The 25438-nt window shown below is 34.0% G+C and overlaps 5 protein-coding genes across 12 annotated transcripts; 2 read left to right on the forward strand and 3 right to left on the reverse strand.

Moving 5' to 3' along the window:
* LOC103487955 (zinc finger protein ENHYDROUS-like) lies at positions 1 to 3360 on the forward strand. Its single transcript, XM_008446474.3, has 3 exons — positions 1 to 817; positions 935 to 1083; positions 2459 to 3360. Exons 1-3 carry the CDS (start codon positions 291 to 293, stop codon positions 3142 to 3144), a joined length of 1362 nt encoding a protein of 453 aa, XP_008444696.2. The 5' UTR covers positions 1 to 290; the 3' UTR covers positions 3145 to 3360.
* A 3951-nt stretch (positions 3361 to 7311) lies between these two features.
* On the forward strand, positions 7312 to 10841 carry LOC103487954 (deSI-like protein At4g17486). 3 transcript variants are annotated; one of them, XM_008446473.3, is made up of 4 exons: positions 7312 to 7867; positions 9512 to 9774; positions 9885 to 10172; positions 10403 to 10841. In XM_008446473.3, the coding sequence occupies exons 2-4, from the start codon at positions 9561 to 9563 to the stop codon at positions 10636 to 10638; spliced, it is 738 nt and encodes a 245-aa protein (XP_008444695.1). In that variant the 5' UTR covers positions 7312 to 7867; positions 9512 to 9560; the 3' UTR covers positions 10639 to 10841. The 3 variants fall into 3 exon arrangements, with proteins under 3 accessions (XP_008444695.1, XP_050938346.1, XP_050938345.1); XM_051082388.1 differs by having other exon boundaries at positions 7438 to 7867; positions 8113 to 9774; XM_051082389.1 differs by having other exon boundaries at positions 7403 to 7867; positions 9885 to 10841.
* Positions 10842 to 11828: 987 nt separating this feature from the next.
* On the reverse strand, positions 11829 to 16655 carry LOC103487953 (lysophospholipid acyltransferase LPEAT1). 2 transcript variants are annotated; one of them, XM_008446472.3, is made up of 9 exons: positions 16019 to 16640; positions 15740 to 15859; positions 15556 to 15593; positions 15324 to 15388; positions 14994 to 15062; positions 14023 to 14156; positions 13052 to 13192; positions 12742 to 12805; positions 11829 to 12352 (listed from the first exon to the last, which is right to left on the reverse strand). In XM_008446472.3, exons 1-9 carry the CDS (start codon positions 16514 to 16516, stop codon positions 12333 to 12335), a joined length of 1149 nt encoding a protein of 382 aa, XP_008444694.1. In that variant the 5' UTR covers positions 16517 to 16640; the 3' UTR covers positions 11829 to 12332. The 2 variants fall into 2 exon arrangements, with proteins under 2 accessions (XP_008444694.1, XP_008444693.1); XM_008446471.3 differs by lacking the exon at positions 11829 to 12352 and having other exon boundaries at positions 12431 to 12805; positions 16019 to 16655.
* Positions 16656 to 19894: 3239 nt separating this feature from the next.
* Positions 19895 to 20830, reverse strand: LOC103487951 (peroxisomal membrane protein 11A). The gene has a single exon (XM_051082393.1). It carries the CDS (start codon positions 20828 to 20830, stop codon positions 20087 to 20089), a length of 744 nt encoding a protein of 247 aa, XP_050938350.1. The 3' UTR covers positions 19895 to 20086.
* LOC103487952 (protein BRASSINAZOLE-RESISTANT 1) lies at positions 19942 to 24031 on the reverse strand. Of its 5 annotated transcripts, none has more exons than XM_051082391.1 (3): positions 23707 to 24031; positions 22633 to 23362; positions 19942 to 20896 (listed from the first exon to the last, which is right to left on the reverse strand). In XM_051082391.1, the coding sequence occupies exons 1-2, from the start codon at positions 23944 to 23946 to the stop codon at positions 22667 to 22669; spliced, it is 936 nt and encodes a 311-aa protein (XP_050938348.1). In that variant the 5' UTR covers positions 23947 to 24031; the 3' UTR covers positions 19942 to 20896; positions 22633 to 22666. The 5 variants fall into 5 exon arrangements, with proteins under 5 accessions (XP_050938348.1, XP_050938349.1, XP_008444690.1 ...); XM_051082392.1 differs by lacking the exon at positions 19942 to 20896 and adding an exon at positions 21699 to 22045; XM_008446468.3 differs by lacking the exon at positions 19942 to 20896 and adding an exon at positions 22078 to 22268.
* Positions 24032 to 25438: the final 1407 nt, after the last annotated feature.

A 25438-nucleotide genomic window follows, 5' to 3' on the forward strand; every position in this document is an offset into this window, starting at 1 on the left:
AAGAACAAAAAAAAAAAAAAGTGAAAAAAAACCCACAAAATTTTAAATTTCTGTCTCTTTCTTCAACCTCTCTCTTGTTCCTCTCAAGTGTGAATTGTGAAGTGGCCGCCGCCTCGAAGGACCACGAATTCCCGGCCACAAATCCGATCACCGAGTTGATCTCAATTTAATTACGTAAAACTCAAACTAGATAATGCTCTCTACATTATTCTAAGTACTCCGATTTTCATTTCTTCTCTTCAGCAATAGTTTTCTAAATCCAAATAAGTTAGGGCTCGAAATAATCACCAATGGTATCGGCAGAGAGTAATTCTCCAACGGCGATGGTTACCGCATCTTCCCCGCCAGCTGTTGATGAAGTCGAGATAATCGACACCGTGACTCCAGCAAAGAAGAAGCGGAATCTCCCAGGGATGCCAGATCCAACTGCGGAGGTTATAGCTCTGTCGCCAAAATCGCTTCTAGCAACAAACCGATTCGTGTGCGAGATCTGCAACAAAGGATTCCAGCGAGACCAGAACCTGCAGCTTCACCGGCGCGGCCACAACTTACCTTGGAAGCTCCGGCAAAGGACGAGCAACGAAATTCGAAAACGAGTCTACGTCTGTCCAGAACCTTCTTGCGTGCATCATAATCCGGCTAGGGCACTGGGCGACCTAACCGGCATTAAAAAGCACTTCTCTAGAAAGCACTGCGAGAAGAAGTGGAAGTGCGAGCGGTGCTCCAAGAAATACGCCGTTCGATCGGATTGGAAAGCGCATATGAAAACCTGTGGGACTAGAGAGTATAAATGCGATTGTGGAACTTTGTTTTCTAGGTAAAATTCACTAATCAAATCTTCATTTAATTCATGTTATTCATTATTTGCCCCCCCCCCCCCCCCCCCCCCCCCCCCCAAATTTCTTGAACTTCTTTGTTTAATTTTTTTTCATAGGAGGGATAGTTTCATTACGCATCGGGCTTTTTGCGATGCTTTGGCTTTCGCCAGCTCGGATACCAATGTTATTGCCGCCACCGCGGTGGTTGCTTCTTCGCCATTGGCCACCGTGCCGGTGTCTCCTGGTTTGTCAATTCAAAGCTCAGGTAAAATAAATGCTCACTGATGTCGTTCTTTCTATGATTATGGAAAAATTAAGTTTGTGTTCCTTTGTTAATTGCTTGATTTAGAAAAGGTAATTAATATTGGCAAAGCAATTAAAGTTGGAGAGGTGAAATTTTGTATAGTGGAAGAAACCTTGAGAAGCTTGCTGTCTTGATATGGTTCATTGTTGTCCTTTTTATATATATATATATATATATTTAAATAAATCGTTGTCCTTGTTAATCAAGGGACTTTTGTCCTTTGGATTGATTTTCCAAAACGTTTAGTTTTTATAAACAATTCTTTAACATTTGTAGAAACATGTTTTTAAATTCTAGAAAGTCCATCAAAACCTACACTAATTTATCACTAAATTACAATCACCGCTTGGTTTGAAAGCTCATTAGTCCGTCATAAATTTTACATTTCATTTCACCCATATATTAATTTAATAGGGGTGATTTATCACAACATGGACAACTTTTTTTAGTAGTAATAATTTGGAGTAGTACCATAAACAAAAAAGAAAAAAAAAAGTAAATTTAATATTATATCATAGTTAATAAATATAATGTATTTATTGCATTCCCAAAAAATAAAAAGAATTTGTTGAATAATTTGGTATGTCGCACCAAGAAAAAATGTATCTAATGCTGCTCTAGGATCTAATTTTTAAGCAAATTTATTGTGTCTTTTAGTTTTGTCGATAACTTTTTTTTTTTTTTTTTGTTAATTAAGCTTACTTGATTTATTTGATCTTATTTAAATTTAAGGAGTCTTGGAAGTCCAAAATTAATTGTCTATTATTATTTGAATTTAACTATGAATTCCAATATTTTTATGCCAAAAACTCAAAAGGTTTAAAATCTTATTGTCTTGTTATCTCATCGTTCGAAATAATTTAGTGCTGTTTTGGTGGTTATTCTTTAATTGGTTAATATTTTTATTTACTGTTTCTAGATATCTTCCTATCAACTAAGGTTGAAAAAACTAATTATATAACTGAAATTTCATCAACATTCTCTTTTACTCGATACGATAATGATTGGATAATTGTGGTTAATTTCATCAATTATACTGTTCTTGACTTTTGTAATTTCAAAGTTTTGTGAAGTTAGACCAATTGAGAGCGTTTGGCTCGCTGTCTTGACTTAGAGTTTATAGGTTGAAGTTAGTAGCTTTTTATTTAGTCATATATAAGTTACTGGTTATTAAATCTAAAAAGAGAGGAATATGAAGACTTGTTTACTTTTCAAACAGCCGTAATTTTACTCCGGCAAGTTTCGAAATTGGTAACTCAAAAAGCTACAAGTTTTATCCAAAGATGTAGCTTTATATTTTCCTCAACCTTTTTCTTTCATGATGTTTTGGGTGCAGAACCACCGGACATTCCCATGGGGTCATTAACACCAGCAGCGACAAGCTTAACCTCAGCCGTGGCCTCCACCGTTAACATAAACAGCCCAACAAATGGCGGTGGTGCAAGCTTTTTCGCTGGTGTATTTTCTTCTCCTCCTCCCACTGTTACAAGTGCTCCCCCTAATCCGCCCCATCAACTCACCACCGGCGTCAACCGATCAGACGGTGGCAATGATCCCTCTACCACCGCCTTTGAGCCCACATCGCTCTCTCTCTCAACATCCCTCTTCCTCTCATGTAGAGCCTCAGCCTCATCGGGCTCAACCTCAGCCTCTTCCATTTTCCAAGACCATACTCCACATTACTCTTTGTCCCCTCAACCCGCCGCCATGTCCGCCACTGCCTTGCTGCAGAAGGCTGCCCAAATGGGCGTCACCAGCTCCAACGCCTCCTCTTTGCTTCGTGCCTCTGGGTTATCGTTGTCGCAGTCTCCTGGCCCCGCCATCTCCATGACGGCTGGGCTCGGACTTGGATTCGGCAACGAACCCACCACGCGGGATCTCCTAGGACTGGGCATGGGTGTAGGAGGAGGAGGAGGTGGTGGGGTTTCCGGCAATGGTATTTCTGCTCTTTTCACGTCGTTTGATGGTTGTGACGTTGAAACTGCTTCGCCTTACGGCGGCGGCGGGAGTAATGGCTTATGAAATTGGACCATGGGCTCCGCCGGGTTCTGCATCGGATTCCGGTAAGGTATGTGTATAGGAAAAGGACGCATGCAGGTTCTTGGTTACCACGTGGGTCTACATTTTGCAACAGCGAATAGATTGTACAATTTTCTCTCTCTCTCTTTTTTTTAATTATGTTATTATAATCCCAAATTTTTTGCTTCTTTTATTTTCAATTAATGTTTTCTTTTCTCATTCGGGAGTTTTTGTTAAATTCATTTTCCACTATTATTGTTAATTATATATAGAGCTGAATCTGTGTGTGTATATATATATTAGTTACGTTCGAGTCCTTTTATTCTATTTTAACTTTTTTGAATAATATTTTGAAGGTCTTTAATTCTTTTAAAAAATTATCTCAGATATTCAATTTCTTAAATTTTGCAATATTACATAGGAATTCTTTTCGTTATTATTTTTTCTTTGAGAAAGACATCAAATTTTAACATGGAAATATAATTTTTTTAGGTATTAAGAAGTGAAATACATATTGGTATTTCAAATTTAGTGTTTTTATCGTTTTGGAGTTTACTAACGATAAATGAAAAACAAAAAGATAATTTGATGGTTTTTATGTATGTACTCTTTCATAACTCTTTTTCTCTTTTAGAAACCGTCGTTCGTATAAGTGTAGTGATGAATCGGAGTCCTCATATATTTTAAGAAAATAAGAGTTAATCCCCATTTTCATGTTTCTTTTCTTAGTCATAAAGCACTAAAAACTCCCTTTTTCCTTTTCGTGTTTATACCATAATTCAACCATAATTGAACAATTTTGATTGATGGAACTGCGCTGTTGTTTATTGGGAGATTATATGAAAATAGAAAATATAGTGTCTAAAAGTCTTGGGGGTACTTTTGGACGAATCTTGATGCTAGTAGATATCAACCACTGTTAAAAGCATGCATTCTGTAAACACTATATTCCTCAAAACATTTCTTAACTCTTAGCATATAAACTCTCTTTCTATTTGTGATATATTACTTCTTTTTCTTGTGAATTCATAAATTACTAAAAATTTTTGCAAAGTGGGAGAATAAACAGGTGGTAGCAATTCGACTTTAGTTTAATCACAATGTGGATGAGATCAATTTAATCTTTATCTTCGGAGGATTAGAACGAGATGCACAAACATTGATACATATAAGAAGGGTTGTTTACGTCTTTCATTTTGTATTCTACCCTTATCGTTTTGTTTTTATTTGTATAGCTTTTTTCCCTTTTTGGATGGATCATGTTGTATATCATGTGCTTAGTGTTTCTAGTGGTAACTTAAAAGAAAATAAAGCATTAATGAAAAGTTAAAAACACAATTCATTCCATCGATGAGAGAAAGAATTGAATTTTAGAATTTTGTTGTGAAGTTGAAGTTGTTAAGAATAGTTTGTCTTTATCGTTTATATAAATGTCAAAGTGAAAAGTTTATCTTTTAGTCATTTTGTTCTATGGAGTGTAAATAATTTATCAATTTTTTTTTTTTAATTTTCAAATAATTTTCTAAACTTTTTCTGAAAAACATTATTAGAAGAAAACTCGGCCCAGAAAGAACATGATCCGGCCCATTTGGCAACGCACGGGTTTTTGTGGCTTTTGTTTCTGTTTAAAAATTTTGAATTGCATTTGGTACTGATTTTAATGTAATGAGTTTTGTTACCTAAAGTTTTTTCTTCTAAAGCAAAGTATCTGTATGAAAACTAATCTTTTGAATTAAATATAGGAAGGTTTAATGTTATATTTGTTTTTAAATATTTGTTACGCACTTTATAAATCATGATTATAAACACAGAGATCTCATATATGTTCATTAAAATAAAAGAGACAGAAACTAAAAGAAATAGTTTAATTATAACCGGTAGCACTTTTGAGGTCAACAATTTAGTTTTCATAACAATATTTTAAAATAATTACAAACAAGACTTGGGTATCTCTAATGTTCCCAAACGAAATGTCAAAATACCTAGACTTAATTTTAAACTTATCGTCGTAACGTTTAATCCTTAAATCCAAAGAATGTATAGTAATATATGAAGTGAGATAAAAAGAAAGTTATATGCATATATATATATATATATATATATATATATATATATATATATATATATATATATATATATATATATATATATAGTACAGAAGCCTTCATGAGGAGACCATGGAACCTTTGAGGAGAGGGTGAGAAAATGAAAATTAGAGGCATTGAAGTTGTAATTTTTCATGTGAATGAATAGGTTAAAATTAAATTAGAAAGAAGCCCAATGCCTTTTTCTTTTCTTTTGGAGAATTTAATGATACGTTGTAATATTGCAGCCACGAGATGAAGATGAACATCATTCAAATTATCTTTCTTTTTTCTTGTTTTGTTTTGTTGTTATTTTGATTTCTTATAGAGTGAAATTTGTTCTGGAAGCAAAAACATACAAAATAAAAATAAAAATGCACATAACAAACATAAGAAAACAAGTCGTAATGAGAAAGAATTTGCACAACGTCATGAATAGAAGTTTTGAGTCACTTAGAACAATGAAGAAAAATATTGTATTCCTTATAAATGAGATAGGTCATATAGCTATTTAATTTTGTTCAAACTATGAAATTGTTGAAATGTCTTGAATTTATTTCGTTGTGTTACCAATAATCTAGACGAGGGTTTAGAAACGACACTTTCTAGTGAGTTAATTAATTTAGTTAAAATTATTCGACATAATATTAAATTTGTAATTTTATAATCATAGTGTAAAATCATTTCTAAGACATGTAGAGAATGTAAATTACAATATCGCAATTGAATTCCAATTTGTAAGCAATTGGGCATGACTTTGTCACCCTACCAATTTAAAGCACAGTGGTAATTGATTCTTAAACTTTTAAAATTAAAAATTTGAGTTCATTAAATTTACCCAAATTCTTAAACTAACCCCTTAAACATACATAATTGTATAAATTGTATTGATTACGTAAGTTTGAAGATTCAATTTCTATCCTTCACAGGTCTAGTTTTTACAATTATTACAAAACTTGAAAGTTTGATGGTGTAATTGTTACTACCACAATATTTTATCAATGATTTTAAAATTTACCATTTCTTAAATAATTTTGTTGTTAAAATAAACCTTTGGTCCTCACGAATTTACATCAATTTGTGTTTCATCCTCAATTTCAAAAATTACATATAAGATGTTTATACAAAACTATACAATTTGTTCAAAACTTTATAAATTTTCGACGAATAACTAACATTTATCAAAATTAAACTTACACAACCAAAAGATACGTTGTTTAAATTTTCGCATGATATCCTATAGTTTGATGAGATCGAAAGACCGACCGATTATTGAAGTGAAAGTCAAAATATTATATATACATATACATAGAGACACACACCATTATTGTCACATTATTGAAGTGATATTGACCAGAAATCACTCATTATTGTACTCATGGCAGCATCAATGGCTTGCAAGCAAAAGGCCAATTCAATTCTAACAATAATTAAAAAGAAGAATGAAATGGCATCTTATATCTATTTTCTAATATTTCTTTTTGGATAACAGTTTTTATATTTTAATTTACTTTCAGCTTAGTCATAGTATTTGTAAATCAAAATCTAAACTGAAAAAAATCTGGTAGAGAAGAAAATCAAATCTTCCACTTTCAGAAAATGCCTTAATAATTTATTCAATTTGTTTATATTATTCTTATATTAAATTATGAAAAAGTTGTATTCACAGTATTAGTATATATAATAAAAGAAAATTATAAAATTATTATAAATATAGCAAATTAATGACCAATTAATAAAAAACTAACTTTCACTAAATTAGACCTATCTAAACTAAATATAAATGACATGTTGTTAACTTTAATGTCAAATATTTGAATTTACCACCTCGGACTTTATTTATTTAGAAAAGATGAACCATCATTTAAGTTATTACAAACATGAACATAACTTTAACTTAAATGTATGTCAGTATTAGTTTAGTTTAATAATAATGGATTGTTTTCATGCCTATAGTTTTATGAAAGGAAGAAAAAGGTCAAACTATGAATATTATGAAAGAAGCAATTTATAAAATTTAATTGGAAGTTAAAAAAAGAAATCTATAAATCACAATATAGAAGTTTAAATGGTGTATGCATCAACAAAGAAAGATTTGAAAGGTCATTGGAGAAGTATGGGGTATTAATTGAAATGAAATGAAGAAGAAGAAGAAGAAGAAGAAGAAGAAGAAGAAGAAATGAGAGATGGGCTAAAAAGATGGAGAATTTGGAGAAAAGCAAAGCACGTGGTGGGAAGAGAAGGGTATGGGAAAGGGTAAAATAATGAGACAACTTTCACTGTATCATCTTTCTCTCTCAAACTGTGGCTTGGCTGTGGCTGTGGCTGTGGCTGTGGCTGTGCCTCTTAGGCTCACCCACATTAATCAATCTGGTCTTCTTTCCTTTTGGTTTATGCCACTTTCTTTGCCTTTCCCACTTCCATTATTATTCATCTAGCACAAACCTTTGAGAGATACACAGAGAAAGAGAGAGCGAGAGGCGGCCAAACGAGGATTATAACCCTTGTTTCAGGTCCCTCTCATTCTTCTTCTTTTTCTTCCTATCTCTCTGTCTCTTTACTCATCTGGGTTTGCCTTTTTATGCTTTCTCCTTCATCCTGCTGCCTCATTTCGATGCCCCATTTTGGATCTTCTTGAATCCGTGAGTTCCTTTTTTTTTTTTTTTTTGACTTCTTGTTCCATTCAGCTCCCATTTCTCTGTTTTTGTGACATGGGTTCGATTTCTTTTTTTGTGCGGTTGTTGAATTGTTGGGTTTTGAATGATTAAGAACTTGTGGGGTTTCCTTCATAAGCTGGCTTCGAGACCGTTTGATTGTTTGTTTTGCGTTTTTGTTTCTGAATCTCTGAATTTTCCTCCCCTTGTTGTTTTGTTTAACGTCTTCGCAGAAAGCATGGTTTCCTGTTTTGTTGATCTTTGATAGCTGACTTGACTGTTAATGCTGGCCACTTTGGAGTGCCCTTTTCTTCGTTGGTTAATTTAATTGTCATTCAGATCTGAATTTAATTTTACCAATTTTTCTTTTCCTCCTTCAATCGATAACTCTTACTTTCCAATTCCAGAATTGAAAGTAATTTGTACACGAGTTGATTTGAAAGTAAACAATTCTATTATCGGTTTGATTTTGAAAATCTCGAGACACAATGTGCTTTCATTGATAGTTTTAAAAAAATATGAGAATCCTAGCTTTTAGGACTGCTTTTAATTAAAGGTTTGATGCTTAATGTTCTGTTGGAGAACTTAGCTGGCTCTTAATAAATGTACTGCAACTTTATTTTCTATTTCCAATATATAATTCTTGAATTAAAAGTTCTAGACTCATAAGTTGTTTCTGTTCAGATCTATTTAGGTTTTGGATACTAATATGAAAACCCTTAATTGTTCAAGTTATTAGCCTTCTATATGTAATGGGAGAAGAGAACTAGCATATCTTCTCAATATGGTAAAGGATTAAAAATACTACGTGAATGAGGATGGCATGATGACGGAGGGGCTACCTGGCTTTACTTTTTTTCGTTTTCTTCTTTTTTAATTACTCTTTGTATCATAATTATTTTCTTAAATTGGGAGTAGTGATAAGATTACTTGTACAGATTGAGCTGAAGTGTTAATGTAATCATTAAGTACGAGTCTGCGATTATCTGAAAAACAGCTTTTGTCTTTTTTCAAAATCAGGCTAACATCATCATTTAAATGTTATTCTAAGGAATAAAAAGAATGTTTTTAAACTAACTTCCAATCATTAGTGTAATTCGCTACAAATTTGCTGCAAAAATGGATTCTCAACTTTTCTTTTGATTTATATATCAGACAGTTCCAATCAGCTCCTGTCCTGCTAGCTTGTTTAAGTTTAGTGACCCTTTGCTGCACTTCTTTAATCTATTGACTACTCAAATAGACCTCATATTCTGCAGACTAAATGAACTTATAAGTTTTTGGGTTCACATTCTTATTGAGTAAGGCCGATAATAATCATATGAAGTAGAATTTTGCATAGCTTTTACTCTCCTAAAGCTTAGGTTTGAACCCATATGGTCATTACTGAACCACATGCATCTGTTGGACTGAGCTATATCTTATAAGTTGGCACAATTCAGGCATAAGATTCGTGTATGGTATAGGAGTAATTTGGATTGGAGAGTTCTTTATCATCACTTGAATGATGGGTAAAACTTTGATCGGGAAAATTGATTAGAAAGTTATTTATTCTGAGGATAATAGCATGAATCTGTCTTGTCTTTGTACTTTCCCCATATTGGTGATTTATTCTGCTTGTCCCTGTAACAGATTGGAGAGGGGCATCAACCGAAGTCTGATTTTTTTCTTTGTCAACAAAATGAAACTGAAGCTTGGATCCAAGAAATGGAAATCAACTGCCCCTCGTTTGAAAGGAAAATCACCATCTCTCTCTTTTTGTCTATTTTCCAAATCTAAGTCGGTTAACTATGGTCCAGGCACAACGCCAGTTTATCTAAACGTGTATGATTTAACCCCTGTGAATGGTTATGTCTATTGGGCAGGCCTTGGTATCTTTCACTCTGGTGTAGAAGGTAATGTCACAAACCTATCTTTTTGCCACTACAAATCCAATTGTGACCTGAAATTAGAAAGTTAGTGCGATCTTATTCCTTTCTGAGAGTGAAATGTATGCATTGTGCAGTCCATGGTGTAGAATATGCATTTGGAGCACATGACTATCCAACCAGTGGCGTTTTTGAAGTCGAGCCTCGACAATGCCCGGGCTTCAAGTTCAGGAGGTCAATATTAATTGGCACAACCTGCCTCGATCCTCATGAAGTCAGAGAGTTCATTGAGCAACGCTCTTCAAACTATTATGGGGATACATATCACTTAATTGTCAAGAACTGCAATCATTTCTGCAGGGACGTCTGTCATCAGTTGACTGGAAAATCAATTCCAAAATGGGTAAATCGACTGGCTAAAATAGGTACCTTTCTATCTCATTCCCTTTTAGAAGCGATTTTCCATCTCAAATCTGATCGTGTGAATGCTAAATCTATTGATTTATTCCCCAAAAGAAGAAAGTTTCAGCTGCCCTACAATTCTATGCTTGCTTTCAATCCATTGTGGTATAGTGACATTTGGGTTAAATTAAATGTAAAAGAGTGGTTTTTTCACATTCACAAAAAGATTAACAAAAAGGGATCAACATTACAGGTTCCATCTGTAATTGCATACTTCCCGAGTCCCTTAGAATATCTGCGGTAAGACACGATCCCACATACCTGCCGTACGAGACCGAGAAGACGAAGCTGAGGAGTGTGTTCAGTAGCTTGTCTTCTATATCGTCGCGGCAGAAGCAGCTGTCTTCAAATTCATTATTTCTACAGTCACCATCGAAAGGGTGGGAGTTGAAAAAATCCAACAGTGAACCCTCATGCCTTAAAGCATAGGTGAGAAAATTTGTTTGTTCTAGATATCTTTTATTGGAAAGAGAAGGGAATTCATCCTTTTTCTAATTTCACATAATTTGTTTGGGAGTTGCTTGCTGTGAGTAGATGCAAGCAATTTCTCTGTTAGATGACAAACCCACTAGCCTTCCCAGTGTAAATGTAATGTCTATTTCTGGATCGTATTAATCAATGGTCCGTTACCATGCTGGTCTCCTCCCATTTCAACACCCTTAACAAATTAAAAATAACAATAATAATAATCACGCGCAAACTGCAAAAATACCCCTACGAAGTTCGAAAGGTTTGGTTTTTATCATTTGGGAGTTGGCTAATTTGGTATATTATAGTATGATAGACAAATGATAGAGGAGAATGGACAACTAACAAAATAGAATGGCATAAGGATTCCATATGTTAGGTGTTATTTTGTTTTTTTAGTTGTCCCCATTCTTTTTTTGTCATTTGTCCACAATTATTTATTTAGCACACATATCATTGTCATCGTTCTAGTTAATAGGTCTGTTATATACAATTTTAATTTAAAATCTACAGTGTAATTGAATGTTTTACTAAAATTTTTTTAATATTGAATAAACACGTTGAACTAAAATATTTAATTACAATAATTTTCGAACCATGTATAAATTTACTCTAATTGTTTTGGTGCATAAATAATTTTCAATGGTGATCATAACGAAGGATCATTATAAATTTAATTGATATAAATTATAAGTTCTTCGAGACAATACCGTAAGAAAATATAACTGATACAATTTTTAAAGTTTAAAGGTAAAAAATCACATGTCCAAAGGATATTTTGCTCTGCCAAATTGATTGAAAGCAGGTCACAAGTCACAAGCATCCCAAGGCAAAGGTGAGAAAAATCCAAGGCAAACTGTACTCTTTGTCCAACTGTCTACTCCTTTTCGGTTGCAAGGCAAATTATAGTGACAAACATTTAATAACATGGGAGCTGTGGAATTTGAGGTATCACATGGGGAAAGGGGGAGGTAACATAAAACCAAATCTCATGGATAACCAATTTAACCAACTAGAGCATAGCTTAGCTTAGTGATTTAGATGCATCTTCCCCATTTCTATTATTCCTGATATAAATTGAAGCAAAATGAATAATCGGAAGAGGGAGTTGGAATGAGACAAGGGGAAGGAGAGATCTTGACAAGGTAAACTTGGTGATTTTCAACCTATGATTTCCTTTACTATCACTACTTTTTGGTAAATAACAACATAAAATTCATGATAGAGAATGTTTATATAGTAAAAGTTAACTGAATCAAACACGATATCTCTAATGAAGTAAAGGGTCAAAACCCAAGTACGATATTTCCGCACAGGCAGCAGCATTTCATGATCATAAAACCACCCTCATCATCTTGTGATAGAAGTTCAGCCTGCAGGACTATGTAATCACTCAAGCAAATTATTGTGAGATTCACAAGTGAACTGAAACCTCAGCAAAACTAGAAATCCTAAATTTGATGAGACCCACACGTATATGCACACAAGCTACTCAGCAAAATTGAAGTGTTCTCAAAAAGAATCATACAAACAAGTTTATTTGAGACGATATTAGTTTAAATGAATGGTTGTTGCACATGGTGGTGGTGATGATGGTGATGGTATTTTCCATATATTTATCATCTACAAGAATTTACAGAAGATGACATCCCAAATTAGCATTGGCGTGGTATACCTGCAGGAACACCAAAGAGACACCTCAGAATTCAAATTAATAGGCTGTTTAGGCTTTTCCTTTCTCAAGGCAAGGCAATTTTCTCAACTCTTTCAATTTCATTACCAATATAAAATTTTTAGTCCAGGCATCAACATGTTACATCATGCTCTGATAAACAGAAACTCGCCACCACACTAATAAGTAAAAACTCTACTCAAATATTACGTTTGTTATATAAAGTACAGGCCAAGAAACGCACTCTTAGTAGTATCTAGTAGTATTAGATGGGTGGGTGCGTAACTTCCTCCCATCATAACAGTGCATAAACCTGGACAAACTAAAACTAGACTCGAACTAGTTAATTCAGTCGTCTTTCTGATGCAAAACACTACGGATGTTATTATTACCATTCAGAGCAGCAAGATACACACGCTTCTCTGGAAGCCCAATATCCGAAAGCATCATATTTCCCTGCAGATAAAAACAATCACCATAACTTATCTAGTATAACACACTCAAATAGAGCGTAAAGGGGATTCAGTTTAGTTCGAGCTCTGAAAATTATGGTTGCATAGGAAACAATTTTGACAGAATATTCAACCAGAAAGGTCTTGATGTTTTTGTCATGGTCCTTGTTGCCTTTTGAGAGGCATGCTTGAGATCTCTGCTCACTCTCCTAAATGAATATAATATAGTGCATCGAAGGAGAAGAAGTACCTCTTTCGCCATCAACCTTCTGATATTGTTAGCATAAAGCTTCGGATCATCCTTTTCTTCTGGTGATGGGACATAGACAGGCAATCTTATTACCTCCATATGATTTACAAATTGACAGAGAAGAAGTAGAAAATGACGGCCCTGCCAATAAGAATTCAAACATATCTTATACTAGGATCCTGAAACCTTTATAATATCAAAAGTGGTAGCCACGAATGAGTCGGTTCAGTAATTTGAGGTAGAAGCAACCAACACAAGGCTATGGTTTCAATTTCAAACTGTATAGTTCAATATTAGAAAGTCCAATATCGAAAGTAATCATATTGAGTAGTTATCTTGTGGGATTAGTTACGTAGAAAGCTAGACTTAACACACGTGGTATCCCAAAAGAAGAAGGAAGGAGGTTCCAATTACCAATTGAACTTGCAATAATTCACTACTAAAAAATTCATTGAAGTAAATTTCATCCTTATTCACCTCTTGACGTTTATGTTCACACAGTTTAAACTCATTAACTTCTTACACCATTATACCAAAGGCTGGTAGTTGGCCTTGGCTCATAAGAAACAATTGTCAGAATGAAGGCCATATGAGAAACTTCACAATCAGAATATTTAACATGCATACTCAAACTGAATTACAGCATTTAAGAAAATAGTACGGCACTACAAATTACACCAAACACTTTTGAAATTATAGCCTTTCTATGATATTCAACAATTGGAAGGCCATCATTTTTTAGTTTCTACTGGGGAGGGCCCTCTTGTCCTTTGCCCTTAGGTTGTTCTCTTTTGTTATATAAATATACTTGTTTCTTATAAATAAATAAATAAATAAATAAATATATATATATATATATAGTAAGGCACCGCCCCATTAGATGATGTCAACTTCCATTTTGCAAATTCTCCTTAACAAAATTTGAAGAAGAAATCTTAGAAGGGCAAGTACAATAAAGTAGAAAGTCTTACCCCTGTTATTGATTCCCAGGCCAAACTAAATCTCTGATATGGATATCTTAAAATATATGGAAGAACAGGAGCTTTCGACAAAAAGGCACCCGTTTTGAATGGCAGGAGATACTCCCCATTGGTGGTTGTTCCTTCTGTAAAAGAAAATAATAACACATTAAACATCTTGGACAATAAACAAACACAAGCACAAATTCCTAATTACTCCTCAGATTATCTCATTAGCCATTCTTACTAATAAATTTACCAATGTTCATATTCTTTTTATTGCTAAATAAAACGCAAAAAAATTTAGGTTAAAATACCAAAGTGGTATCAAAACTTGATGAACATTATCCATTCCCTATACTATCAATAAATCTAAAAGTTAGTTCCTAACTGTAAAATTGTCAACGGTTTAGGGTTCTTATCCCAGCATTCTTATCCTCTTCTGATAAGCACAACAATCATAGCCAAACCACCCATATTTTGGAATGGTGTCCGTTAAAAAAGGAAACCAGATTTTGTGACTCAATTTCATCAAAGTTCCTTTGTGATCCATGTGACTGTAGAAATGGTAAAGTTTGTGGAGGATTCCTCCGGTAGCTGCTCTATTTATACTCTTCGCACCTAGGAAGAATTTTTGGACCTTACCTAAGGAGGGCTCTCCCATGGTTGTTCTGCGTAATTAGGCCAATTAAATTGTCTCATATTGGCAAAAAATAACAATAAAGAAAGAATACTTTACTGGGCTTAATATTAAAAAAGAAAAAAAAAAAACTACTTCTACATATAAATTAATTGTTAAATTTTTATCATTTTTTATAGTTATTAGTTAGTTGAACTTATACCTGGCTTAAATATCAACAAAGTCAGCGTCCTCAACTATGTGAGATAAATTTAAGCACTGTGATTCTCTTAAGTTAAAGGGGGACACAATAATCGTGAAGAAAACAATAATAGACGATGTACTTAAGAGCACATTAAGAGACCTGGAAAAAGCATCATCATGGGAGCAGAGCTATTCTTCACAGCTTCTCGAATTCGTTCACTCACAACACCTATAAGCAGATGAACATTAGTTAAAAGCCATTTCATGGGAATAATGTCCTTGAATGAACTATTATGCAAGAATCATACAGAGCAAGTTTGCAGTATGATTGTGTGAACAATTATGGTTAAGGATACCTACATTGTCTTGAAACACTTCACCCACTCAAATCTATGACTAGAATGCCAATCATATGAGCATAAGTTTTCGGCTAGTAACAATAATCAACAGGAAACGTCACAGATGATTGAGAGATGGAAGCATGACGTACCTGAAACACCCTTAGATTCAGATGTCTTTGACTCCCTTTGAACATAGACACAACCAAGGCACTTGCTGGCACAAAAGAAAAACGACAGCTAAACTTTTAAGAAATATAGAACATGAAACAGGTTCGGGGATAAAAATTGGTTTTCCCCCGAGATTTTAAAATAAACCTTAAATAAAAGTTTGGCTTCCGGAAAAGATAATCATAATATTAAATCCATTCAAACTGAACCAACCTGATAATACCAACAAGAGGAAGTTTAGCCACTGATCTCTTCAGCCAAAACAAGAAAAAGAAGAAAAATCGAGGATCAGAAAAGTCAGACCTAAAGATGAACTATAATGTAAATTCATATTGGCCCAGACCAAAAGCTATCACACATTGTCCGTATAATTATCATAACTTGTGTTTGAACAAACCTTAGCAACAAAGCTTGGGAAAGAAGAAGACATATGATACAAAATATCCAAATATGATACATGGTTGCTGATAATAGCCCCAGGTCTTTCAGACTCTTGAGACTTCTCTTGCCCCTCATTCTAGACATCAAACAAGAGAAAATAGAAAATATTAATAAACACAAGAACCAACTCAAAGATGAAGAGATTAAGATACCTATGAACTAAAACATACAAGAAAGCAGAACAGAACAATGACCAAGTCGGAACTTGTAACGGATAGCAGAAATTAAAGCGCACCTCGTCAGTTGACTTGTCCCCATTAGGCGGGATTCGATAAACTTCCGAAATCCAATAAAACCCTAACACGAATAACACGGCTCTAGACAGAAATCTTCCGGTCCAAACAATCACAGACCTCCTCCATCCAACCATATGCGCGTAATCCTCCTGCTCATCTGTCTCCCTATTCGGATCGTGAAATAACGTACAAACTCTGCAAATCGTGTAATAGAGAACCAGCAAAGTCATCCCAATAACCACCCGTATAGGAACGATTGTAAGGAGGGCCATTGCGAGTAGCAGTTTCTCCATCCACGGAAGCTCTCCTCGGCCCATGGTGCCGTAAACGTCTCGTCGGACAAAGGGAGCATAATTTTGGTGGAGATCGTCGGAATCCTGGTCGGCGACGGCGGGAGAGTCGGAGTTCAAGAGTGGGTGATCGTCTTTGGCAGAGGATTCGTCGGATGCGTTGGATTGGGGTGGGTTGAACCTCAATTGCTGGAGCTCAGACGCCATTTCCCTCCCTCCTCCACGAACGCCAAAATCGAATCGATAAAGCTTTTCTTTGCTTTGCTAAAGCTCCTCCCGAGCTTCCAGACTAAGATCGCGTTGTCACGATCACGACAATTTTCTTTTTCCTCACTCTATTTTTTTATTATTATTAATAATTTTATATTTTAAATATATATAAAGATTAAAACGAAAACAAAAACAAAACAAAAAAACAAGATTTAAACGAAAAATATATTAGATTTGATTTGCCTATTTTTTAACTTCAATTACTATATTAATCTCTTTTTTTTTTTTTTTGCTTTCGATTGTGATGTGTTGTTTATCTCATTAAATATAAAACTATTTCAATTTAAAAAAAAAAAACTCATATTTTATTTTTATTTTATCTATACCTCCATTCATAACCAAATAATTACTAGCTGATGTGGTGTATCAAAATATATATATATAGTTAAAAAAAAAAATTAAAGTTCAATGCTATAAAATAAAAATTAAATTGTGAAATAAAATATGTTTTCAATTTTAATTTTTTTTTTTAAAAAAAAACAGATGTTTTTTTTGGTGGGAAAAGAACCATAATTAATTGCTACGGGTGTACTTTAAATTTAAATCAGACTATTTTTTTTTTTAATCTAACAATAAAATTCTATCCCACATCTTTTTAAAGTCAAAGTTAATTTTTGAAAGTTTATTTGTTTCTTGAATTTTGTTTGTTAATAAATAATTTAGTAAACAATTCGGTTTTATATCTATAAAGATGATCGACTTAAATAATAGTTTTTTTATTGATTAAAATATAAAATTGTAGCCCTTAAGCTTTAAAAAGACAAATTTAAAAGTTTATAAGCATAAGATTTAAATTAATATAGAATCAGTTAGTGTAATTTTAAAAGCTTGGAATAAAGTAAAACGATTTAATAGATATAGAATTAGATATCCAATGGTAATTTAAGAGAGTATTTTATAATTTACAAACGGTGTACTACACGTCGAGGAATCGTGAATCGCGATCTTACTTGGAAAATATTTTATTTAATTAGTGCAATAAAAATGTTAAAGTCACGTGCCCACGGTCAAGAGGCTTCGATTCGGTGCGGAAACATCCACCCTTAGATTGTATGGCCTATCGTTGTTCTAGCCGTGCGATTGTAATCATGCGGATCGCAAATTGGGAATTTTATTTTATTAAAGGTTACTAAGAGAGGGAATAATACTTTTAAGAGGTAGACTTAAATAATGTTTTTGACATTGGGGTATTAAATTTCATATCAACATCTCCATCTCGTTTCAACTTTATGTGTTTCTTTATTTTTTCTTTTTTTTTTTGCAAGAGATAATATTTGGATTAACCTTTGAAAATATCTTTTAAATACAGTACATCGTATCAAAATATTTATAGAAATATAAAAAAAATTCTATCAGTAGACTAGTGATTGACTTTTATTAATTTTTATTTGTTATATTTATAAAATTGATAGTTTTCTATTGTCAATTAATGAAGAGAATATGAATTTAAAATGTTTTACAATAATTTCATTTAAAATTTAATTATCAAAGATCCACAAAATAGAAGTAATTTAAAAGTGTAAGAAAGGGCTACTCTTTAAATATCAATATGATGGTTTCACTCTATTTTGAGATTTTAATATTGATGACACGGTTTAAAATAGAAAGACTTCCTTAAACGACATTTACCTTTTCTAATATAGTTTTAATTTAAAAAAAATGTGTGTTTTTTTACTATTTTTAAAAACATAAACACTTTCATTTAAAAGGTTGTCTAATACAAACAAATGTTAGTTAAGCTAAGCTCATGTTAGCACCATAAACATATTTTAATAAAGAGAACACTCAAAATTTGACATTTTGTTCGGAGTAATTATTTAGAGAAACACTGTAACATGACTAGTAGTTTTTAAACCAATGGTACACGAAAAAAGTACCTCAAGATTGTATCTCATATTTATCTAGATAATGCAAATTTCTAAATTATATACCAAATGGTTATTAAAAACTATTGCGACAATCTCACTAAATTCTTTCCAAACGATGAATATAGTTCATAAAACTGTAATCTATATTTTGCTAAGTTTTGAAAGACGAGTTTGAAAAAACACATAATTTTCATTTGCTCCACAAGTTTTTAGTTTCAGAGTCGCATAGGTCAAGAACCATTTAAAGCCTGACAGTCAGAGTAACCTCTAAGCTAATGATAAATATTAATAATTAAGTAGTTTTATTTATATATATTATATAAAGACAATAAAGTTGAGGGGGGCTCGGCCTATGCTAAATCGGCGGATGATTTAGAGAAGGTTTTCGAAACTAATTTAAAGAACCACCTCCCAAAGTGTAAACAGAAAAAGAGAGGTTTGGAAATGCCAAAGCAGATTCAAATAACTTCAAAAGAACTCCTAAATAAGCATAGAAAGGTAAGTAGAAACTAAATCCAACCCCATTCATGAAAACAGACTAAAAGAAAAAAAGATATCTATTTTGCAAAAACACCCCAATGCATATTTCTGTCTACCAGTAGCTTGGTGTTTGTGACAGTATAGAATTGATTGGAGAACTGAAAATCTCAGCAGAATATCCCATGTAAGAAGTTGAAAATGAACAAAAACCGAGAGGAGGGAATCCCCAATCCCATTAATGCTCAAATTTCAGCAAAATTTGAAGTGAAAGAAACCAGAATGAACAGGCAAAAAAGTAAGAAGTGTTAATCATAGATCTAAAGCAGAGGTTAGAATTGTTTTATTGCACACTCCTCTGATCTTCTGGCTCAGAAAAGTCCATGGATGCCAATGAAGTTGTTCGTGTTAAGAAAACCCAATGGCACGACACTTTCTATCAATCTAATTGAAAGCATATGGAGTGGGTTGAATAGTGAAAGTTATTGGGTTTAGGTTGGATTAGGATGAATATAATCTCTTAAATTGATTTGGACTTGTACAAAACTATTCCATTATCTAAAAATAATAGTTTGATTCAAAGAAATTGACAAATGGAACCGTTGAAGAAGATTCAAACAAATCCTTTAACTCAATCTAAACATGAACACTGCAGTAAGTGCCATCGATCAGAATACTTTTTGCACAGGGAAATAACATGATCTCATCAGAGAGTCTACATTGATTAAAATTGGCAGCTACCACTGTAATAAATTGAAGAGAATAGGAACCTATGATCAAGGATTGTAATGGCAATGGATGTGAAACCAATGAACTGAACTACAATAAGCTTCAAGCTAACAATGTGGGAGAAAACTGACATTGACAAGGGAGAAAGGATTTTAGGGTGTGGATTCTAGGCTTCTAGGATTCGATTTTGAAGATCATTCATAACGATCCTATACTCTATTTCCATAGTTGAAGTCCCTTCTTAGCAGGGGTCATTTTTGTGTTGTTTATTCTTTCAAACGTGGGAGGTGACTAACAATAATCATTATTACACATTGATAGTTCAGGATCAAAATTCCTATGTCATGCATTCCTTGAGATGTATAGTGTGTGCCTGTGCTATGAATGTTTTGAAATTAACAGAAAATTTAGCCTGGTAAAATTGAAAGCTATTTCAGCATGATATCCAATTCTTATGAGTGCTAATCAATGCCGAGAGAAGCCCAGCAAAAGAAATTAGAAGAGGACCTGAAAACCGGCCGTTGCCATCACGAACGTCCGCAACGGCCATGAATCCATCGGCAAAATCTTGAACAATCGAAAGCTTCTTCATCAACATCTTCGCACGCAACTTCTTCATCTTCTCGTCTTCTTCCCGATGCCCAATTCCTCTGTTGACAGCAATCTCAATACTCGCTTTCAAACACGCCTCATCTTCAAGAATCCGATTCAAATCCCTAAATTTCAACGAAATACTCCCAATATACCCGATTAATTCCGCCCACGCACTGATCTTCTGCAACCGACTCGAGTGTCGTTTGTCAATCAAACCAGATTTAGCTAACCAAATGAATTGTTCGACAAAGTAATAAATCCCTTCTCCGCCATACGCAAGGAGAGCGAGCAGAAATTCTTGGTTAGATTCGAAATGCGAATTTCTTAAGGCGTTGATATCCTGGATAAACTTTCCGAGACGGAAGGCTTTCCGGCTGACGCCAACGCTGGACTCAAAGCTCTTGAGACGGTGAGTGAGAGGATGGGATTCGGAGATCGCGGAAGAGGAGAGGATGATCTTGGTGGTGTACCTGGAGATTTTCAAAAGCTTGTCGACGCCGTCTCTCTTTGCGAGGTAAGCTTCGAGATGATTGAAGAAGTCTCTTTGTTTCTCGGTGGACGAGGGTGGAGCTTTGGAAGCCATGGCTATGGTAACGACGGAGAGAGAGGAAGGCGGGGAAAATTCAGTTTCTCCCAAATAGACCGGAGGCTGGAGATTAATTTGTCAAAGATTGTTGTGAGTGTGACATAAAAAAGGATATGGTTAAGGAAACGACAACGTTTTGGAGTTTGTGAATTTGGTATAGTTGTGCGTGCCATGAGATTCGCCAAGATGACGGGAGGATGTAAAGAGAAAAATCAAAAACAATTATTCCCCCAAAATATTGATGTTTTAATTTGTTTTTAATTCAAAATATTCCAAAGGGTTATTAAAGGAACTTAAAATGTTTTTCCATGTTACAACCAATATCAAATCTAACTTTTAGATTTACGTCTATATATGGTCTTAAATTGTGAATAATAGATGTCTAGATTATCAAAATTTATGTCTTAAAAATGTATAAGATTTTAAGTTTATATCTAATACATCTCTGAGGACAAGAAAATTTTATGTTATGATGTAGAATTTGAGAACAATAAAATTTTATGTTAAGATGTAGAATGGTAAGAAAAACATTACTTGACAAATGTACAAACCTCAATAAAACATCGACCTTAAAAACTTGTTAAATATTTAAAAACTAATTTAATATTTTTCGATATTTAAACACAATTTCCACTATCTAAGTAAATTTTGGATGATCCGACACTGTGGTTTTGATTTTTTTAAAAAACTAATCTTAAGCATGTCATAGGTTGATGGTATAATTTGAAATTACTTCATCTTAGTTGTATATATAAGCCAAATGACAATATTCGTGTTAACGGCTTAATTTATCGAAGTCAACATCACTTATGTGGCATAAAATGTGTATTGTGGACCAAAAAAAAAAGTTTATATGTCGATATTGTGGACCAAAAAGAAAAGTTTATATGTCAATATTATAGGTCAATACAAATCAATGAAAAATACTAGGATGGCATCTTAAGTGTCAATCACAAACCATCACGTAAAAAAGAATTCCTTTTTTAAAAAATTAACCCCTTTGTGATTGAAAGGTATGCATGAAAATGGATGTAACCTGTACTCAGGTTAAGGAACATATAGCTAAGAATCAGAATTCAAAACTAAATTCTACACTTGGAATATTTTAACCACGAAATAGACGAGACTAAATTTTGAATTTAATTTGAACATAATCATGTTCAAACTGTTCGTCAACCTTCCCACGTGAGAAAAAATTGTGTGGTCTGCAAGCTAAAGAAAATAATATTCAAGAAGACAACCCATTCAGCTTAAATCAATAGCCAAGAGATGCAAAGACAAAGCTTTCTTGTCTTTTATTACATTGTCAAATGCATTTATTAAAAGCGTGTGGTTGAACATGGAGCTTGTCGGGCTCTGCCATTAACACAACCAACCAGCTCTCATGGCCCCCCACCCCGCCACAATTCCAATCCTAATCCATTTTCAGTTCCATCTAATGGCAAAATGCAAGCAAATTGAAGAATTGAATTAAATTGAAACAGAAATTTGATAAGGAAAAACAGAGCAATATGCGTTCATTTCACTGTTCAATCCCTTCTCGTCATATATTACATCTATCTACATAGTAATTGCTGACTTGAAACATTTTATAAACTTGGGACTCCCTAAAATCATGCCTTGTAATGTAATATAACAAACTAGGAAAAAACATTGCCTGAAATGAAGTGAATGAAGCTCCCTCCCTCAAAGACAGACACTGTATAAAGTAAAGTTTTTAACTTATAATATTGAATGGAATGAGCCATGCCATGACATTTCCAGATAGACCATGAATCAATTGAAAGAGGGTTTCTTACTTGTGTTATGTTTGTAGATCATTTCTACTTCCGTTTAGCTTCGAGCCTTACTGCTACCAAGTGTGAGCTCTAAATCCTCCAATCCAACGTCGTGGATTTTCTCCCCTTCCCAAGGCTTAACCTTGTAGCCCAAGAACTCGAATTCGTTTCCTCTTCCATTTTCTTTGATGAAACCACCATGCAGAACGTGCTGGTCAGCAGGTTTCACAAGGTTGAAAGTGGGAGATGTTGGCATTGTCGATGCAGAAGGCGCATAGGCACGGAGAAGTGCCCATTGATTGGAATCATTGGTAGATGATTCAGATTCGTCACATTTGTGGATCGGGGCGGGAGTATGGAGCTGAGGGCGGGTCGGACTAGCTGGAGCAGACACTGCAAAGAAAGGATAATTCAAGGAGGAGAAGGATTCTTTAGCATTGACTTCCCAATTGGGGAATGGCTGTGGAGTCCTTGAGGCTGGGGATGAAAGGGGAGGGGTCACAGGAGCACTGTTTGAGATTCTAAGAGGAGGAAGTGAAATGGGAATCGCTTGGCGAAGATAAGGAATGAGATTCGACGGATTGTTGCCATCGTAACGGGACGGGCTCGGGAAGGAGGAGGAGGAGGGACTTACTTGGTAAGATCCCATAGGACTGGCGAAAGAAGAAGACAATGGACTTGGATTTTGGGAAGAATAAGGGGTGATTTTGGTTGAAGTGCCAACAATATCAATCGGGGGTGGCTTGCATCCCTGGAAGAAACAAAGCACAAAAGCATATTCATTTCATTTCTAGAGCACAACCAAAGCAGATTTGATCAAAGATCACTACATTAAGCTCATCAGCTCAATTTATTTCACAAATTTTCAACTAAAATCAAGCCAATTACAAAACGAAATGAATCGATCGACTTTTCAGATGGATCCCAGTTGTGAAAAACATATCAAATTTAAACCCAACAGCAAAACAACCAGTACATTAATCACTCCATTCAGATCTACTACGCGCCATTTGAAATTCAACATTACATTTAGCAAGAGAAAAAAATAAAACGAGTAAGGAAAATCAATTGAAAAGAGCGAAACCAAAAACACACCTTCCTATAAGTGGTTCCGTCATCTTCGACAGTCCAACCAGCTTCAGCACAGAGGGCTTTAAGGACCTCGTTATTGTCACAATGTTTAGGCAAATTGAAGTTACCCTGAGCTCTAAGGCCGGAGTAAATCTTAGCCGCGATGGCTCTTCTCCGACGCTCTCTAGTCCGATTATTCTCCCGCTCCCTCCAAGAAGGCTTCCGGCGACAATTGGAGGCAGAAGTGGCGCCGTCGGAGGTCATATTCCGGGGAGAGTGTGGTGTTTGGGTGTTAAAAGTAGAGGGAAGAAGAAATGGAGAAATTTGAGAGTGGGAAAAGGAAAATAAAGAAGAAGACGACGAGGACTACGGTTTGATTGTGTTTGTTCTTTGACTTTTGGGGCCCGCGTGATTGAAATCGGTGGGGCCTTAGATCGACGGTGATTATGACTGCACGTTACTCCCCACTAACACGCCTCCTCATCACTTCGTTTTTTCTTAAACCCATTTTTTAGGCACTTTAATTACTACAAATTTAGTCTTACTACCTTCAAAACATTTGGATCCAAATCATTACAATACTTTGTGTTTTCTAAGTATAAATTATTTTCGTTTCTAATTGCTTTTAAATTTATAATTCAACTTTTATAGTTTGATTAAATATCTATACATAACCCCTGTTCTAGAGACTATACATAACTTTTTTCTTTTTTTTCTTTTTTTAACTTTAGGATAAGATTTATGATTTAACTTGAATAGTACGAGACATTCATTAATTTTGTCATTGAATTAAAATTTGTCCTTACTTAAAAAGAGTTTTCTTTTCTTTTTCTTGTTTAGTATAAATTGACGTGGAGAAAATTAAACCTTCTAGTCCTTCCTTTACGATAATATCATTTAAGCTAAGTTATTATTAGTTACATTGAAATAACATTCGTCTCATAAATGTTTGTTCTATCTCTAATATTAATAAATTTTACAAATAGTTTCCTAACATTTATTAAAAGACACTTAAAAAAAAAAAAACTCATTTACACCAATTTGTACGATAGAACAAGAATATTTACAAAATATCATAGATTGAGATATTATAATATTTTACTGCATTTTGTTATTTAGAGCAGTTTTAGTAAACAAACAAAGTGAATAAGTAATTATTTGTGGGGCTCAAATCAAAGCCGCAAAGAGAGGGAAAAGCAAGGGACTGGCAATGGCATTGGCGGCAGATGATGTCTTTTCAAGCACTACTCGATGGGTTTAAGAACTCATTTACACCCTCACTTGACTTCTCTTCTCCCACTTGGATTACTAGTCATCCTTATCATTTTTCTCATAGTTTGTCGCATTTGTTTGAAAAAACTGAAGATCACAGTATCTTATAAAATGTTTTGTGTTTTCTTCATCAAATGACGATTTGTATTAGAAATACTATGGACTTGAGACCATTATTAATACGATACGTTATACAATATGACACTGTGGTATACAATAACATCAGTAGAAAAACTAGATTTTACCCACATAAAAGAATGAGTCATCATCTGTGCAAAATTTAAATAAAAATCAAGTTTTGTCAAAATTTAAACCCCAAGTTTATCATTAAGTACTTATCTCTCATCAAAGTGTTTATATCGAATTTACTAAAAAATGAGGGTGATTTAAAAAAAAAAAAAGGTAAAAGATTTAGGAAAGCAGTAATAACTTTTTTGTCTTTGGTGAAAAGTGGTCTTGAAAGTTCAAATTCTTATTTGATGTG

This window comes from Cucumis melo, chromosome 3 (genome assembly GCF_025177605.1).
Source record: "Cucumis melo cultivar AY chromosome 3, USDA_Cmelo_AY_1.0, whole genome shotgun sequence".
Taxonomy (NCBI): Eukaryota; Viridiplantae; Streptophyta; class Magnoliopsida; order Cucurbitales; family Cucurbitaceae; genus Cucumis; species Cucumis melo.

Bases quoted from the DNA above. Each gene is read 5' to 3' on its own strand.
- LOC103487955 (XM_008446474.3), top strand. From the start codon at position 291: ATGGTATCGGCAGAGAGTAATTCTCCAACGGCGATGGTTACCGCATCT. The intron at 818-934 runs GTAAAATTCACT...TTTTTTTCATAG, and splicing joins TGTGGAACTTTGTTTTCTAG to GAGGGATAGTTTCATTACGC. The intron at 1,084-2,458 runs GTAAAATAAATG...TTTTGGGTGCAG, and splicing joins TTTGTCAATTCAAAGCTCAG to AACCACCGGACATTCCCATG.
- LOC103487954 (XM_051082388.1), top strand. From the start codon at position 9,447: ATGAATCTGTCTTGTCTTTGTACTTTCCCCATATTGGTGATTTATTCT. The intron at 9,775-9,884 runs GTAATGTCACAA...TGCATTGTGCAG, and splicing joins CTTTCACTCTGGTGTAGAAG to TCCATGGTGTAGAATATGCA. The intron at 10,173-10,402 runs GTACCTTTCTAT...TCAACATTACAG, and splicing joins AAATCGACTGGCTAAAATAG to GTTCCATCTGTAATTGCATA.
- LOC103487953 (XM_008446471.3), bottom strand. From the start codon at position 16,516: ATGGCGTCTGAGCTCCAGCAATTGAGGTTCAACCCACCCCAATCCAAC. The intron at 15,594-15,739 runs GTTTGTTCAAAC...TTTTGGCTGAAG, and splicing joins TCCCAAGCTTTGTTGCTAAG to AGATCAGTGGCTAAACTTCC. The intron at 15,063-15,323 runs GTACGTCATGCT...ATCTGCTTATAG, and splicing joins TGAATCTAAGGGTGTTTCAG to GTGTTGTGAGTGAACGAATT.
- LOC103487951 (XM_051082393.1), bottom strand. From the start codon at position 20,830: ATGGCTTCCAAAGCTCCACCCTCGTCCACCGAGAAACAAAGAGACTTC.
- LOC103487952 (XM_051082391.1), bottom strand. From the start codon at position 23,946: ATGACCTCCGACGGCGCCACTTCTGCCTCCAATTGTCGCCGGAAGCCT. The intron at 23,363-23,706 runs GTGTGTTTTTGG...TGTTTCTTCCAG, and splicing joins ACGGAACCACTTATAGGAAG to GGATGCAAGCCACCCCCGAT.